This window comes from Oncorhynchus tshawytscha, linkage group LG24 (genome assembly GCF_018296145.1).
Source record: "Oncorhynchus tshawytscha isolate Ot180627B linkage group LG24, Otsh_v2.0, whole genome shotgun sequence".
Classification (NCBI taxonomy): domain Eukaryota; kingdom Metazoa; phylum Chordata; class Actinopteri; order Salmoniformes; family Salmonidae; genus Oncorhynchus; species Oncorhynchus tshawytscha.
This window is the reverse complement of record NC_056452.1, coordinates 25366163-25383744: the sequence shown is the minus strand read 5'-3', so window position 1 is coordinate 25383744 and position 17582 is coordinate 25366163. Positions and strand designations below refer to the sequence as shown.

The 17582-nt window shown below is 46.2% G+C and overlaps 1 protein-coding gene across 6 annotated transcripts in view; it reads left to right on the top strand.

Annotated features, from left to right (window-relative positions):
• Window positions 1-15692, top strand: part of LOC112237626 (integrin beta-4-like) — a 32729-nt gene extending 17037 nt beyond the window's left edge. Inside the window, exons 18-41 of one of the 6 annotated variants that reach the window (XR_006079835.1) lie at window positions 98-292; window positions 623-726; window positions 834-892; window positions 1016-1188; window positions 1269-1448; window positions 1621-1769; window positions 1867-2074; window positions 2553-2870; window positions 3204-3370; window positions 4026-4209; window positions 4425-4562; window positions 4861-5043; window positions 5471-5599; window positions 6834-6983; window positions 8408-8599; window positions 8861-9034; window positions 9603-9731; window positions 10092-10241; window positions 11633-11821; window positions 13084-13239; window positions 13502-13666; window positions 13836-14090; window positions 14286-14830; window positions 14924-15692. Coding sequence is in view for 5 of the 6 variants with exons in the window: in XM_042305574.1 (XP_042161508.1) it covers window positions 98-292; window positions 623-726; window positions 834-892; window positions 1016-1188; window positions 1269-1448; window positions 1621-1769; window positions 1867-2074; window positions 2553-2870; window positions 3204-3370; window positions 4026-4209; window positions 4425-4562; window positions 4861-5043; window positions 5471-5599; window positions 6834-6983; window positions 8408-8599; window positions 8861-9034; window positions 9603-9731; window positions 10092-10241; window positions 11633-11821; window positions 13084-13239; window positions 13502-13666; window positions 13836-14090; window positions 14286-14443 (3905 nt within the window). In the remaining variant the exon portion in view is untranslated. Of the gene's footprint in view, window positions 1-97; window positions 293-622; window positions 727-833; window positions 893-1015; window positions 1189-1268; window positions 1449-1620; window positions 1770-1866; window positions 2075-2552; window positions 2871-3203; window positions 3371-4025; window positions 4210-4424; window positions 4563-4860; window positions 5044-5470; window positions 5600-6833; window positions 6984-8407; window positions 8600-8860; window positions 9035-9602; window positions 9732-10091; window positions 10242-11632; window positions 11822-12801; window positions 12893-13083; window positions 13240-13501; window positions 13667-13835; window positions 14091-14285 lie in introns of those variants that run through there. The other 5 variants (XM_042305574.1, XM_042305576.1, XM_042305575.1 and 2 more) reach the window with 5 other exon arrangements.
• The last annotated feature ends 1890 nt before the right edge of the window (window positions 15693-17582 follow it).

Below are 17582 nucleotides of genomic sequence, written 5' to 3'. Positions count from 1 at the left end.
TCATGAAATATCCTTCTGTGCCTGTACCATGTTTCCAGGCCGTGTTACATTGTGTGATTGAACACGTGTTCTCCTATGTGTGTCCCTGTGTCTTCAGGTCGTATGGTTGGCTTTAAGGAAAATCAGTACATGCTCCGCCAATCCATGCTCACCTCTGACCACTTAGACACGCCCCTAGTGAGGACCGGCCCACCCAAGAGCACCGACGTGGTTCGCTGGAAGATCACTGACAATGTCCACCGATCGCCCAATCATCCGCTTGCGCAGGTTCAGCCCAACCCCAAAGAGACCAGTGAGTGTAAAATGTTTCAAATTCCAGCTCTCCTATCGGTTGGAGTTATCACTAGAACTTCCTGGTTTACATTGTTATGAAAACCGAACCCTAAACCACCTCCTCTTTTCCCCCTCTTCTCTTCCTCTCCTCCTCTCCTCTCCTCCTCCCCTTGTCTTCCTCTCCTCCTCCTCCTTCTCCTCCCCTCCTCTTGTCTCCTCTCCTCCTCCCCTCCTCCTCCTCCCCACCTCCTCTTATCCTCCCCTCCTCCCCACCTCCTCTCCTCCTCTTCCTCTCCTCCTCTCCTCTTCCTCACCTCCTCTTCTCCTCCTCTTTGTCCTCCATCTATAGTCCAGTTCCCTCTGTCTCTGCGTCTGAACAGGTTGTTCACAGACAGTCTGTCTCGCTCCGACGCCAGAGACACTGAGTTGCTACGCAGGGAGGTTGATGACAACGTGAGTGTGTGTGTGAGTGTGTGTGTGAGTGTGTGAGCGAGCTGTGTATGTATACATTACTCTATGCTCATCCTTGTGACAGTGGGTTGTGTGTGTTCTCTGTTCAGCTGAATGAAGTGTACAAGCAGGTTCCTGGCACCCAGAGAGTTCAGAACACCACATTTAGGTGAGACACTAATTTCAACCTTTAATCCTTCCTGAATGTATTTCAATAAAGTCATTTTTTCTGAACGTTGTCTAAATCATGTTTTCTCATGTCATCATTACTGATATTGTCTTTGTGTTTCAGATTACAGAGAAATGCTGGTAAAAGAGCTGACCACGCCATCGTAGACACTGTTCTGCCCGCTCCTCGCTCCAGCTACCCCAACATCGTCAAACTGACTGAGAAAAACGTCCAGTCTGGAAACTTCCAGGATCTCAAAGTGGTGCCGGGCTACTACACAGTGGCCACAGACAGAGGTCAGTGTGTCTGTGTGTCTGTGTGTCTGTGTGTCTGGGAGTTCCTAACTCACTCCCTCTCTCTGTCTGGCTCTCTGCAGAGGCGGCTGGTGCCGTGGAGTTCCAGGAGGGGGTGGAGACGGTGGATGTGCACGTGCCGCTCTTCGTCAAGGAGGAAGATGATGATAAGAAGCAGCTGCAGGTGGAGGCGGTGGACGTTCCTCTGGGCATCGCTGAGATAGGGAAACGCTTTGTCAGCATCACTATCATCAAAGAACACGGTGAGAGCCAATCAGAGATATCTTATCTGACCCCTGCACATACACGGTGCTTCAAAACCATACAGCATTATAAACCGTTGATTTCCAGTGAATGTGTTTATTCTTTTGGTTTATTCTGTGTTCTTCCCTTCACCTTAGTTAGCTAAAAACTGTGTGTCTCTCTCCTCTTCAGCCAAGAGTGTTATGTCGTTCCTCCAGCCTTCGTACACCTACAGCCGACAGGACAAAGTGGCTAACATCCCCATTACTAGAGAGATCATAGAGGATGGACACGCACAGGTCAGCTACCGCACCCGAGACCTCACCGCCAAGGACAAGAAGGTAACACACATACCACAAGACAGAGATATCACACTCTTCATTTGTCTAAGCTACTATCTTTTTCCATTCTCATAACTACTCTTCCGTCTCTCACCAGGACTATGTGACAGTGGATGGGGAGTTGTCCTATGGGCCAGGGGAGACCCAGCAGACTGTCCCTGTTCGTTTGTTGGAGATGGGAGAGGGAGACGGTCTGCTGAAGGACACACAGGTCAAACAATTTGTCATGGACCTCAGTAACCCAAGACAGGGTGCAAAGTTGGGACGCTACCCCAGAACCACCGTCACCATCACTGACAAACCAGGTGAGAGGTTATATACTACTGTCACCATCACTGACCAACCAGGTGAGAGGTTATATACTACTGTCACCATCACTGACCAACCAGGTGAGAGGTTATATACTACTGTCACCATCACTGACCAACCAGGTGAGAGGTTATATACACTGTCACCATCACTGACCAACCAGGGTCACCATCACTGACCAACCAGGTGAGAGGTTATATACTACTGTCACCATCACTGACCAACCAGGTGAGAGGTTATATACTACTGTCACCATCACTGACCACTGAGCATTAAAAAATCAACTATACTGTTTAGATTATCCCAGAGTTTTAATGTAGCAATGTTTCTGTTCCATCAGGACACAATTGCACAACATGTCCCAGACATTGTTACCATGGGTTTTGAGAGCTTGACTAATGTGTGGTTGGAAAGCCAGCCGTAACTTCCTCCTCTCTAACATGGCCGTACCTCCTCACCCCTTGCTTCCCTCAGAGCCCAGTGTGATGATGTTTATGAAGAGCACCCAGAACTTCTCCACCGCCGACCCAACCTACTCCATCCCCGTGGTCCGCACCCGCAATAAGGAGGGGCCCGCCACCGTCCACTGGAGGACCCGCAACGCCAAACGCTTTGAGCTGTCCGGCCCCCTAAAGTTTGGTCCCGGGGAAACTGAGAAGAACATCGTGATCGATCCACGCTCTCACCCTGGCCCGGTGAAACCAGAGTCCTTCCAACTGGAACTGTTTGACCCCAGTACGAAAGCTGTGGTCGGAGAGAGGAAGACAACGATGGTCACTATTACTGATGGAGGTATTACACAGAGAAGCAGATACTGAAACGCACACACACACACACACACACACACACACACACACACACACACACACACACACACACACACACACACACACACACACACACACACACACACACACACAGTATTGGGTATCTGTAAGGAATCTGATGCAAGAAGTGTGCATCACTAAAATAAGTTGCCCAACCCTTTTTGACACCCCCCTTCCCTCCCTCCCGCCCACCCTCCCTCCCTCTGTCTCCCCCCTCTCTCCTCCCCCATCCTCTCCCCCACTCCTCCCCTCTCTATTCCCTTCTCCCCCTCTCCTCCCCCTCCTCTCATCCCCTCAGGACTTCCAGAAAATGCCCAGATGGAGAAGAGTGCGGGCTTCATCAACCAGACAGCCACGTCTCCTGGTGGTCGTCTCAACTCTCCCACCAACGTGAAGGCCAAAGCCACCGGCCCCCGGAGCATCCGCCTTAACTGGGACCCCTTAGGAAAATCTCTGGGCTACAAGGTAAGGAACCCCCCCTTCAGGATCCAACCCCTGGACTACAAGGTAAGGAAACCCCCACTTAGGAAAATCCCTGGGCTACAAGTTAAGGAACCCCCTCAGGATCCAACTCCCTGGACTACAAGGTAAAGAACCCCCTCTGGATCCAACCCCCTGGACTACAAGGTAAGGAACCCCCTCAGGATTCCACCCTCTGGACTACAAGGTACTGAGAGGAACTGTCATACAGGCTGTTGGGAGGAGCTATAGGAGAACGGGCTCATTGTAATGTCTGGAATGGAATAAATGGAACGGAGTCTAACGTGATTTCCGTATATTTGATGTGTTTGATACAGTTCCATTCATTCTGTTCCAGCCATTACAATGAGCCCGTCCTCCCATAGCTCCTTCCGCCAGCCGCCACTGTACAGGACTTACCTTGACTTAAACCCTTTACTCCGTAAGGAGCATCGGTCATCAACAGAGGAACTCAATAGTTTACACACCTGGCAACTTTTACTGTTGGAAAATGGGAGATTATTTTCCTTCGCTTTCACTCAACTTTGAACTGCTGTTTTAAATATTACTTTGAAAATAAAACATACAAAATATATCCAGAGTAGATGTAGAAATAAAGGTTGTGGTCCCTTTATGATGGTTCGTTCTCCCTGGTCACCAGGTGAAGTATTGGATCTATGGGGATCCTGAGGCTGACGCCCCCCCTGCGATGAATGTAAAGACAAACCATGCTGACCTGGCCAACCTGTACCCCTATTGTGACTACGAGACGAAGGTGTGTGGCTACAACGCCCTGGGAGACGGAAACTACAGCGACATGGTGCCCTGTAAGACCCTGGAGGATGGTGAGTGAGGTCACATCCTGTTCCTGTCGAAGATGGACTGCATATATTTTCTTTGAAACACTACAATTCTAGGATTGTGGACCGTTTTTGTTTCTCAGTTGAATGTTTGTTGGGTCTGACACAGCATGTAAGCTCAAACGTTGTGTAGGTAGTTTTCTTCCTTCGTACCTTGTGATTGACTTCCTGTCTACTTTCTTTCCTCCCCTCTCCTCCAGTCCCCAGTGAGCCCGGTCGTCTGGCGTTTAACGTCATCAGTCCAACTGTCACTCAGGTCAGCTGGGCGGAGCCTGCCGAGACCAATGGTGTCATCACCGCCTACGAGGTTCTCTACACGCCCATCAATGACGACACGAGTGAGTGACCTATCAAATCAGAAGGATCTCAGAATTTCTCGGAGTGATGTCTGTGCTTCCAAGACATTCTAAAGGACCACACACACCACACTGAATGTTGATCTGCCGCTTGTCTGCTGGTCGTTCGGCTCACTGTGTTTAGTCTGACTGACAACATTTTCATGCTATTCTAATGTAAAATTGGTTCGCTCTCTGTTGGCACTCTGTTTAGAGATACTAAGTACTCTCAGGCCGGGAAATGCTATTGGTTTGCCCGAGCTTTTACACGTTCTCCACTCCCTCTTTCTTCACTTTGTAGAGCCGATGGGTGCAGCTAAGAAGGTGAAGATAGACAACCCTAAGAAGAGGATGTTGCTGATTGAGAACCTGCAGTCGGCCCAGACTTACTGCTATCAGGTCCGGGCTAAGAACAGCGTGGGTTGGGGTCCTTTCAAAGAAGCGACCATCAACCTGGCCTCCCAGCCCACCAGACCCATGTCCAGTGAGTAAATAAGAGCAGAAAGGATGTTCCGTCTAGAAAGCATCTAGTATTATATTGATTGTTACCTGCTGCAACATTTGTGTCTAGCAAACCAGAAAGCTAATGTTTCAAGAGAAGCTTGTCTTCACACCGACAGCGTCGTTGTGCAAAATAATACACAGCATCATCTGGATATGTGTGCAACAGAAGCTCAACACTTACCTTCTGCTACCATTTCTGTCAAGCCGTCTACTCATACAGTTTGACTCATACGTTGGATAAATCAAACGTATATCACCACACAGAACGCACTGCAACTGCAAGGCAATTCTGAACTGCAAACGCAGCGTTCCATTGGAAATGAATGTACTTCTGGTGTACCAAAACTCAATGATGCTGTCGGTGTGATCGAGGCGTTAATCCATCTCTCTTCCTCTCCTCCCTGTAGTCCCTATCATCCCAGACATCCCTATAGTGGACGCGGAGGCGGGGGATGAGTACGACGGCTACCTGATGTACAGCAGTGAGGTCATGAGATCGCCAACAGACTCCAAGAGACCCAGCGTCTCAGACGAAGGTGGGTACCCACAGACTACGCCACCTTTCCTGACATCTCTTTGCCGTCTAGCTTCAGTTGTGTCCTGGGAGTTGTATTGTGTTTTGAGTGGACCCCAGGAAGAATAGTTGTTGCTGAGTAACAGCTAATGGGGATTGAAGCTCACTGTTTTGATCTGAAAGAGACATGTCTATCCATCTTCTGTAGTCCAGTCATCTGCTCACTGAAGCAGAAAGAGAAAGAAAGAGAATCCTAAAAAAGGGTTTAATGTGTCACGGTTGAGGCTGACAGATAGGAGCGTTTCCTCCATCGTTCTCGCTCTCTTTATCACTTTCTGTCTCTGTTTTCATTCATTCTTTCTCTACATTTATTTCCTTCTCCTCTCTCTCTCTCTCTCTCTGGAGTATCTTTTAACAAACTGACTTTATTTTACATCTCACAAGACCATCAGATCCACAGCTGGTGTCTCTTCTTCATTTTCTTCTTCAAGGCTTTGGGTTTTATCATACCAGTCTTCATGCCAGTCTTCATTTTCTTCTTTGTGGCTTTGGGTTTTATCATACCAGTCTTCATTTTCTTCTTTGTGGCTTTGGGTTTTATCATACCAGTCTTCATTTTCTTCTTTGTGGCTTTGGGTTTTATCATACCAGTCTTCATTTTCTTCTTTGTGGCTTTGGGTTTTATCATACCAGTCTTCATTTTCTTCTTTGTGGCTTTGGGTTTTATCATACCAGTCTTCATTTTCTTCTTTGTGGCTTTGGGTTTTATCATACCAGTCTTCATTTTTTCTTTGTGGCTTTGGGTTTTATCATACCAGTCTTCATTTTCTTCTTTGTGGCTTTGGGTTTTATCATACCAGTCTTCATTTTCTTTGGCTTTGTTTTTTACCAGTCTTCATTTTCTTCTTTGTGGCTTTGGGTTTTATCTTCATTTTCTTCTTCATGGCTTTGGGTTTTATCATACCAGTCTTCATTTTCTTCTTTGTGGCTTTGGGTTTTATCATACCAGTCTTCATTTTCTTCTTTGTGGCTTTGGGTTTTATCATACCAGTCTTCATTTTCTTCTTCATGGCTTCATCTTGCCAGTCAGACCTCTCCTATTATTGCTCTATAGTTTAGATATCACAGAATCTACATACATCCAGCCTCCTCCTCTTCCTCCTCTCTCAACTCCTTATAATCGCCTCGCTTCACAAAAACAACTGCCATGCCAACCATCAATCCCCCCTCCACCTGCCTCTCCTCTCCATAACAAGGCTTTATCAAGTTGGTGGGTTCCAAGCTGGACCTGCGTTCGGTGTCCTGGAAAAGGCATGTGGATGTGATCCCCTACCACCTCAGCACAGACACAGAGACCAGCAGCGACGAGACCCCCCGACCCAGCCGAACACAGATACCCCATCAAGGTGAAGACCGCCCTGGATAGACAGACAAACAGATACAGAGATGGCATGCCAGCTACTGTGTATGCCGGGCACAAATCTCCCAATGCAGCTGCAGTGCCCCCTATGCCACCACCTCTCGTCTGCACAAAGTCTTCAGATCTCTAATCAACATCATGTTTCCGTCCTCCAATCTACCCCTACCCCTGGTTCTGGTCTGGCCTCTTCCCCTGTTGCACCTCAACCCTCCCACCAAAAGGGTCTTCATTTCCAGGCATCAACTGCCCCACCACCAGTTGATGGTCATGACAGGAATTTCCTGTCTGTCTCTCCTGTCTGCACTCTTTACACCTCTATGTGGAGAGATGCTCTGGGAAGGAGGCAGGTTGTAGGGCTTGTATATGCAACAAGCTCTCACAGTCTCACGTCAGAATTACACGTTCATCCATGTTTCTCCAATGTCAAATTTCGAAGTCGTTCCAAACGACAAAGTGTTTAAGGGTAAGTTTAGGCATCCTAAGGTTAGGCATTAACTCCGAATGGTTAAGGTATGGGATAGGCTTAAAACAAAGAAATCTCCAAGACAACTTTCTATTGCTGCATTTAAAACATGCTACCTTTTACACCTTTTGATGCATATGCCCATCCACCATCCCCGTCCACAAGGCCTAGCAAAACCCAAACCTACTTGAAGGTAACAGCGCTCACTGTTGCCCCTAGTGGTCGGTTTTCACGTCATCTCCTGAAGTCTTCAGACATGGATGGACGTCTAATACTGTTTTGTATCACGGGTGACCTGGGGATGTATAAAGGCTTCTCATGGCTGTGGAAGTGGTGATACCAAATGTATGTATGTCCCTGTGTGTAGTCTAAGGAGGGTGTTTCTCTTGCAGTTTGTTGTGATTTGCCGCTATTAACGTACTTAAATCAATTATTTTGTTTCCAGAATGTTTGGTTTGCGTTATGTTGGGTTACAGAATGTTTGGTTTGGTTTATGTTGGGTTCAAGAATGTTTGGTTTGGGTTATGTTGGGTTCCAGAATGTTTGGTTTGGGTTATGTTGGGTTCCAGAATGTTTGGTTTGGGTTATGTTGGGTTCCAGAATGTTTGGTTTGGGTTATGTTGGGTTCCAGAATGTTTGGTTTGGGTTATGTTGGGTTCCAGAATGTTTGGTTTGGGTTATGTTGGGTTCCAGAAGGTTTGGTTTGGGTTATGTTGGGTTCCAGAATGTTTGGTTTGGGTTATGTTGGGTTCCAGAAGGTTTGGTTTTGGATTCCAGAATGTTTGATTTGGGTTCCAGAATGTTTGGTTTGGGTTATGTTGGGTTCCAGAATGTTTGGTTTGAGTTATATTGGGTTCCGGAATGTTTGGTTTGAGTTATGTTGGGTTCCAGAATGTTCTTGATGTTCTTTCTCTTCTCTTCTGGGTCTCCTCATCTTTGTCTTTCAGAACCAATTAACGGCAGGTTGGAACAGAACTTCCTCTTCCCCGGGGGAAATAATTCCATGTCGCGCAGTACCAACATGTCTTCATCCAGCTACAGCCAGGTTTCTCCCATGTCCACCCTCAGCTCCAGCCACCGAGGGGGGGCCGGGGGGTCCATGTCCATGGAGTCCACCACAACATACCTCTCTGGACAAGGTACGGATGGATGCAGAATGTGTCAGCTTTTGAATCTTTCTGTTGACTTACAATGATATGACAATGGCAAGTCATTCCAGCTGGCTTGTCTTCACCAGAACAGAGTTCAGTAAACTTGGAGATGTAGAGTTTAAATGGGAAATGTATTGACACCAGAAGTTTGCCGACCTTTGCACTCAGAATGTACTGTTTGCTAGAATTCTATTGTTCAGTATCTATGTATTTGGTAGTCGTCATCACTGGTCTCCTCCTCTCCTACAGGAGGAAACTCTCTCTCCCGCACTCAGGTGATTGGGGGCGGGACGCGCACGGAGAATGTTGTCATGAGGAAGCGATCAGAGAACAGAGGTTACTATGAGTATGACGACAACATCCGAGATTCCATCATCATAGGAGACCTGTCCAGTGGATTGTCTGGATACACAGATGGCCAAAGTAAGATTAGATTAATTTGAAGCATATTTTTTTAAGCATATTTGAAAGCATATTTTCAGCTCTGAGTGTAAAGAGCCGATCAAATACAGTTCACAATGACACAGGTCACAGGCATGAGGCTACAACGAGCCAATTTAGATGAGGTCTTTGACAAGGAGGTCTTTGACAAGGAGGTCTTTGCTAAGGAAAATGCCATCACAGTTTTCAGATCTTTCTGACCTCTACTGTTAAAACCTGAAAGAAGCTCATCTGTTTGTCTGTATCAATCATATACAGATCAGATATCAGATATACAGATCATCTACAGCAGGCTTACTGATGAGGTGCATGAAGCGGCTGGCTTGGATATCTGTTATCGATTACTGGGGTTGGTGGCTGCACAGAGCTATGCAGGCGCTATGCTGACTGTCGCTCTCTTCTTCTCCTGTTGTTCTCCATACTTCAATCCTCTCCTCCCTCGCCTCTTTCACTGTCCTCCTTCCTTTTCCTCCCGTTGTTCCTTCTCTTTCACTTCCTTTCCTGTCCTCCTCCTCCCTGCTCCATTTTTGCTTGCTCCGTGCATTCTCAGGTACGTATGGCTTCAGTCCCACTCAGACACAGAGTCAGTACGACTACGGTATGTCTCAGGCCTTCCGGGCCAGGACCCAGTCTGAGGATGTCAACGATGCACTACAGAACCTGGACAGGGTGATCCAGGGTGAGTCTGTCTGTCTGCAGCACACTCAGCTGTCCTCTCTCACACCACTGGGACAATAGCAGAGCCTAAAGATACACTTTGGCCTCATGGCAGGGCCTACCATGACAATCGCTGGTGAGACGGGAAGGCTTTGTGTTGCTGAAGCAGTTTTTTGCTGTGATGTATGTTTTCTTTGAGAGGGAAAGTTCTCTTTCTCGCTCTCTCTCTGCATCACGCTCACTCACCTCTTGTTAATCTCATCTTGTAATAGTTTATGTAACCCCTGTGATTTTGACTCTACTTAACCCCTAACCACCCTCCTTCCCGAAACCCATCTCTCTTTCTCTCCCCCTCATTGACCTATTCTTCTTCCCCCCCCAGATGCTCGTTTGGCCCCTGGGGTCCCTGACACCCCCACCAGGCTGGTGTTCTCTGCCCTGGGCCCCACTGCCCTGAAGATCAGCTGGCAGGAGCCCCACTGTGACAGGGATGTTTTAGGGTACTGTGTTCTCTACCAGCTGCTGAATGGAGGTATGGACCCATGGACATTTGTGTCACATTCTAAACACATTGTGTTTTGTTATGTGCCGAAGAAGAATATTGTTTTTCATTTTTGAACCTGTGAACACAGTTGTCGGGTTCGGTTGAATAGGATCCCCAAATTGAGATCCGAACCGAATTGGATCTGTGAAATTCCAATCAGACATCGACAGGACACAGTCATTTATTTGAAAATCATTACCCGATCCGATGTGGACCAGATCTGACCCAGAATATGTCAGAGATGAGGTAGAATCAGATTCAAATTGGGTCGGATCTGTATCATACCCAAATAATACAAAATGCAGCTTTATTGGTGCTCACGCCTGTGGAATTGTTTTGGCTTGTGTGGTAGGCAGTGAACCGTTTCACATGCATTTTCTGTTGTAGGCCTATCTAAAATAAATGAGTTGTGGGCTACACCACAGCTTAGTATTTTCATAAATGGCATCCGTAATTTAAAATATGGACACAATGATGTGTGGTGAAGAGACTACTAGTTTTGTCTCTGCAGAATGCTCTCTGTCTCCCGCTAATTCATGTGCAATCATTGTTTAATTGTGTGAAATGTTTTCCCTTGGTTTGTTCATGTTTATTTTGTGTGCAAATGTTGACCTATAAACGTTCCCATTTGGGGATGTCTGATAATATCCAGGCTGTATCACATCCGGGCCTTGATTTGGAGTCCCATAGGGCGGCGCACAATTGGCCCCGCGTCGGCTGGGGTAGGCCGTCAATTGTGAATAAGAATTCGTTCTTAAACCGACTTGCCTAGTTAAATAAAGGTTACGTTTAAAAAAATATATATTTCTGATCGTCTTAACTCTCTACCACTTATGAACTGTGGAGCTTCTCAAAGTAGTTTTTCCATCACCTCACAGAAGGTCAGAGTGTTTTACATCCGTTGCGAACGACAAAAGTTCCTAAGTAACCACTACGCCTCATGTGAAATAGCCCCATATTGCCGTTCCCATATATCCAGTGGGAACAATGATGCAAGTTCGCAGTAGAGAGAACTCAAGCCAGACAGAGGCAGACAGGTGGAGGAGAGACATTAATGCTATTGACTGCATCAACTGCCATGTGTAGGAAATGTAAATCCTAGGATATTTAATGCCATCGGGATATTTTCCTCTTCACATATCATTTGGGATCTGGCCAGTGTTTTCCATATTACCAAACCGATCCGAGGTCCGTGGCCGTCGAGCGTGATCTGAGGGTCAACTGCTATACTGGGTCAGACCTCGGGTAATCGGGTTCGGGTATATCCGTGAAGACTTCTGATAGGATTTGAAGAAATCCCTATCAACTGTTATAGATCTCATGGCCTTGTCCCAGCATCCCTTTACAGTAATCTAACCCCCTTTTGTCTCTCTGTCCAGGTGATGTGAAGCGCATAAACATGTCCAGCCCCGCAGACAACTCCGTGGTGGTGCAGGACCTGCTGCCTAACCACTCCTACCTGTTCAAGGTGAAGGCTCAGAGTCAGGAAGGCTGGGGACCGGAGAGGGAGGGAGTCATCACCATAGAGTCAGCTGTCGACCCCAACAGCCCACTCAGCCCAATGCCAGGTAAATCAGCTATACAGACCACTCAGCTCAATGCCAGGTAATCAGCTATACAGACCACTCAGCCCCAGGTAATCAGCTATACAGACCACTCAGCCCAATGCCAGGTAAATCAGCTATACAGACCACTCAGCTCAATGCCAGGTAATCAGCTATACAGACCACTCAGCCCAATGGCAGGTAATCAGCTATACAGACCACTCAGCCCAATGCCAGGTAATCAGCTATACAGACCTATGGCAGGTAATCAGCTATACAGACCACTCAGCCCAATGCCAGGTAATCAGCTATACAGACCACTCAGCTCAATGCCAGGTAATCAGCTATACAGACCAATGGCAGGTAATCAGCTATACAGACCACTCAGCCCAATGCCAGGTAATCAGCTATACAGACCACTCAGCTCAATGCCAGGTAATCAGATATACAGACCACTCAGCTCAATGCCAGGTAATCAGCTATACAGACCACTCAGCCCAATGTCAGGTAATCAGCTATACAGACCACTCAGCCCAATGGCAGGTAATCAGCTATACAGACCACTCAGCCCAATGCCAGGTAATCAGCTATACAGACCACTCAGCCCAATGCCAGGTAGTCAGCTATATAGACCACTCAGCTCAATGCCAGGTAATCAGCTATACAGACCACTCAGCTCAATGCCAGGTAATCAGCTATACAGACCAATGCCAGGTAATCAGCTATACAGACCAATGGCAGGTAATCGGCTATACATCGTTGCCCCCCATTGTGGATCCCTCTTATCCTCACTCCTTTGGTTAGCTGATTAATCTCTGACCTCTAGCTCTCCTTCTCTAGCTCTGTTTCCGGTTTAATCTACATTTACTTTCTCTCTCTCCAATTACCTCTATCTTTCAAGCCCTTGTTCCTTGGTCTCTCCTTCACTCCCTCCATGTATTCTCTTCCTCACGCTCTCTCTGTCTTCCCGCTTCAGTTTCTCCCTTCACTCTCAGTGCCCCCAGGTTCCTCCTTCACTCAGTACCCCCAGTGCTCCAGGACCCCTGGTGTTCACAGCTCTGTCCCTTAACTCTCTCCTCTCTAACTCCCCTTCTTCCCCAGGTTCTTCCTTCACTCTCAGTACCCCCAGGTTCCTCCTTCACTCAGTACCCCCAGGTTCCTCCTTCACTCAGTACCCCCAGGTTCCTCCTTCACTCAGTACCCCCAGTGCTCCAGGACCCCTGGTGTTCACAGCTCTGTCCCTTAACTCTCTCCACCTCTCCTCTCTAACTCCCCTTCTTCCCCAGGTTCTTCCTTCACTCTCAGTACCCCCAGTGCTCCAGGACCCCTGGTGTTCACAGCTCTGTCCCCCGAGGCACTGCAGCTGAGCTGGGAGAAACCCCGCAAACCCAACGGAGACATCCTGGGCTACGTGGTCACCTGTGAACATCTGCACGGAGGAGGTGAGACTGAACACTGACTCCAGATCAGTTTTCGGGGATTGTAGAGATTTTTTGTCAACAGTCATTTGCTAGGATTTATACATTGACGTGATCGAGAGAGACAAAATCAAAGACTCTTCTATTTTGTTAATCTCTAGGTCTTCTTGACTTGTTATTGGACAATGCTAATCAAATGACCTTTAACTTTCATATTTATATCCACTTTAATTTCCTAGTCTGATCCCCACTGACCCCCGTCATCTCCATCCCCCCTCCCCCCCAGGTGACATGCGTTCCTTCCAGGTGAGCGGTGACAGCGCTGAGACCAGTCTGACAGTTCCGGACCTGAGTGAGAACATGCCGTACAAGTTCAAAGTTCAGGCCAGGACGACCCAGGGCTTCGGCCCCGAGAGGGAGGGCATTATCACCATCGAGTCTCAGGATGATGGTAAGAGGACTACAAGAGTCTCTTTTATCTAAGGTTTTATCTAGTGCTTAAATTGAAATGAATAAGGTTTCGGTACTCGGTTTCATATTTAGAAGCCAGTGTTCTATGCATTTGTATATTTGGAATTGTATTGTATACTAATGTAGGATTCTCTTTCTCCTCTCTGTAGGTAGCATGTCTCAACTAGGAGGCCTAGGTGGTACATCTCAACTAGGAGGCCTAGGCAGTATGTCTCAACTAGGAGGCCTAGGTAGTATGTCTCAACTAGGAGGCCTAGGTAGTATGTCTCAACTAGGAGGCCTAGGTGGTACATCTCAGTACAGCAGTCAGTCCTTGACCAAGAGAGATGTGTACCAACTTCCTACAGAGGGCAGCACACACACCAACGTCACACACACCATGATCAACGACCCATACTACTCAGGTAGTGTATCAATTTAATCTCTCTCTCTCACTCCCACAGCATTTCTCTCTCTCGCTCAATCTCTCGCTCTCACTCACTCCCACAGCATTTCACTCACTCACTCACTCACTCACTCACTCACTCACTCACTCCCACAGCATTTCACTCACTCACTCACTCTCACAGCATCTCTCTAACCCCCTCTCCTCCCCCTAGGAGATGGTATGATGGTGGTGGGGAAGACAACCCAGCACACAGAGACCAGCGGCATGGTGACACGTCATGTGACGAAGGAGGTGGTGCAGAGGAGCATGCAAGTGGCCGGCACCAGCAGCGTCACCAAGAAGGTCGAGAGGTCATTCTACGAGACCTGAAGTCAAAGGTCAACAACAAGATGGCGGCGTCCACGGTACCCAACATGTCCTCCTCTCTGTCTGTTACAAACAATGGCTCCTGTCCTCCATCGGACACGGGATTCATTTTCATTCTTCATTATTTAGTTTTGTCGTTTGTTTCTATGTTGTTGCAAACATTTTACATTCAAAGAACTCTACCACCCCCACAAAGATATGTCTTGTTGTAATTCTCTATTGCTTCTATACCTGATACCACACCCAGAGGCTTTAGATAAGGCCATTACACTTATCTGAGGTCTGTTCTCAATAATTAAAAGTAGCTCCTGCTAATATATATTTTGACAGAGATAAAGAGAGGGAGAGCAGGTAAGATTTTTTGTACTGGTTGGCTACTTTGGCGACTAGGTGTCTGCAACATGGCTGCAGTTTGTTAAATTGATGACATGCCTGCCAGTACCTTAAATAGTTTTTTTTTGTAGGGGTTCATTGTATTATTAGATTGTTGGTAACTCTCAGAGCCATTACAAATATATTAGACTGATGTGTTTTCTGTATGTCAGAAGAAATGGAATTAAGATGGATGCCAAATACTGTATTGCAATGTATTGTTTGTGTAAAAATATGTTTCCTATGGTTTTATATATTTCATTTCCTTTATTTTTTCCCATGCGTATGTGAACAAATTTATTACATTCATAATGGTCCTCTGTAGGTAGAGCATAGCACTTGCAACTCCAGGATAGTGGGTTTGATTCCCGGGACCACCCATGTCACCTGTAAACATTATATATGCATCCGTGACTCTGTGTCACTTTGGACAAAAGCTTTAGCTAATTCGCATACATTAGTTCTAATTTAGATATAACCTCTAAGGTATTCCTAGTTAAAGTGTGTCGCGTTACTGTGTCATTGTTTCTGATTGAGTGCTATGGTCTAAAACCTTTTGTGTCTAACTAATATATTCTAGCATAACTTCAACGACTTAGTCCGGATATTTCTGAGGTATATGTTTTGAGACAAAAAAATATTGTATTGTCTTTATAATGTATTTTCAAACCTATGTTGTGCTTTAGTTCAATTCAACATGCTGTCCATTGTAAAGAGTCCTTACACTTAGTAAGACATGGCAAGATTAGTTTGTTGTGAAAGTCATTAACATACCAACAAAAATGTATAAGGCACAGCTTTTTTATCATATCTATTCATCAGTTACTGTTTTATATATCTGTCTATTTTATTACACTTAATAAAGATTGAATATAAACCACCTCTAGATGCATTTTTGTATATTCTCATGTACAGTTCATTCGGAAAGTATTCAGACCCCTTCCCTTTTTCACTCCTCAATCTAAACACAATAACCCCATAATGGAAGAAGTTTGGAACCACCAAGACTCTTCCTAGTGCTGGCCGCCGGGGAGAAGGGCCTTGGTCAGGGAGGGGACCAAGAACCCGATGGTCACTCTGACAGAGCTCCAGAGTTCCTCCGTAGAGATGGGAGAAACTTCTATAAGGACAACCATCTCTGCAGCACTCCACCAATCAGGCCTTTACGGTAGAGTGACCAGACGGAAGCCATTCCACAGTAAAAGGCACATGACAGCCCGCTTGGAGTTTGCCAAAAGGCACCTAAAGACTCTGACCATGAGAAACAATATGAAACCAAGATTGAACTCTTTGGCCAGAATGCCAAGCGTCATGGCTGGAGAAAACCTGGCACCATCCCTACAGTGAAGCGTGATGGTGGCAGCATCATGCTGTGGGGATGTTTTTCATTGAGGGATAGATGAACAGAGCAAAGTACAGAGATCCTTGATGAAAACCTGCTCCAGAGCACTCAGGACCTCAGCCTGGGGCGAAGGTTCACCTTCCAACAGGATAATGACCCTAACCACTCAACTAAGACAACGCAGGAGTTGCTTTGGGACAAGTCTCTGAATGTCCTTGAGTGGCCCAGCCAGAGCCCGGATATGAACCCGAACGAACATCTCTAGAGAGACCTGAAAATAGCTGTGCAGCGACGCTCCCCATCCAACCTGACAGAGCTTGAGAGCATCTGCAGAGAAGAATGGGAGAAACTCCCCAAATACAGGTGCGCCAAGTTTGTAGTGTCATACCCAAGAAGACGTGAGGCTGTAATCGCTGCCAAAGTTGCTTCAACAAAGTACTGAGTAAAGGGTCTGAATACTTATGTAAAATTGCTAAAACAGTTTTTGCTTTGTCATTATAGGGTATTGTGTGTAGATTGATTAGGGGAAAAAACTATTTGAACCACTTCAGATAAGGCTGTCATGTAAAGAAATGTGGAAAAAGTCAAGGGGTCTGAATACTTTTCAAAGGCACTGCAGGGGAGCAAACTACTGGTAATTTACCAAAGTTACCAGAATTATCAGGCAATCTATGGTAATTTAAACTTGAATATATGTATTCATATAGAGTACGCATTTTATACATCTGTGTCCATATCGTCCATTAGTTTCTAGTGGTTCAAGAGAAAAAAAGCCTCATTAATGAAAAATTCATCTAAATCAACAATGGCATTTTCAATTAAGGCCTAGATTCAATCAGATCAAGCGTTAACCCGGCAGTAGCGTTGGAGCTGTCAAATCGGTGAGCAGCTATTCGAGATCATTGTCACCAAGCCACACCCATCCCACTAGCTTTAGAAGTTCCGAATGGGAAAGTCGAGGCTATATAGAAATGACGCTCAAACTAATTAAACAAAATAATTAGGATTTCTATGGTCTAGATTACATCTCGCATTCCAGTGTTCAAGCTTGTAAACAAGGCTGTATGGGATTTCCCTTAATGCAACTCCATGCAGCCAATGGAAAAGTCTGCGCTAGGTAGGGCCGTCATTGTTCGTAACTGACTTGCCTCGTTAAATAAAGGTTAAATTAAATGAAAGGTATAGCGCCAGGAGCCGCTTGTGGATTTGACAGCTCTAACGCAGTTCCATTTCCGACCCTAGCAAAACAACTGCCATGTGGATGTCGGCTAAAGCGGATCTGATTTAAAAGAGCCCTAACTCTTCTATTTACTTTTTTCACAAGTGCCACCAGTTTGGCGCCCCGAAACATTAACAAAGACATTGTCAAATATATAAACGTGTGTAAGTAATATAAAGGATATTTAATGCTGAAACCCTCATATTAAA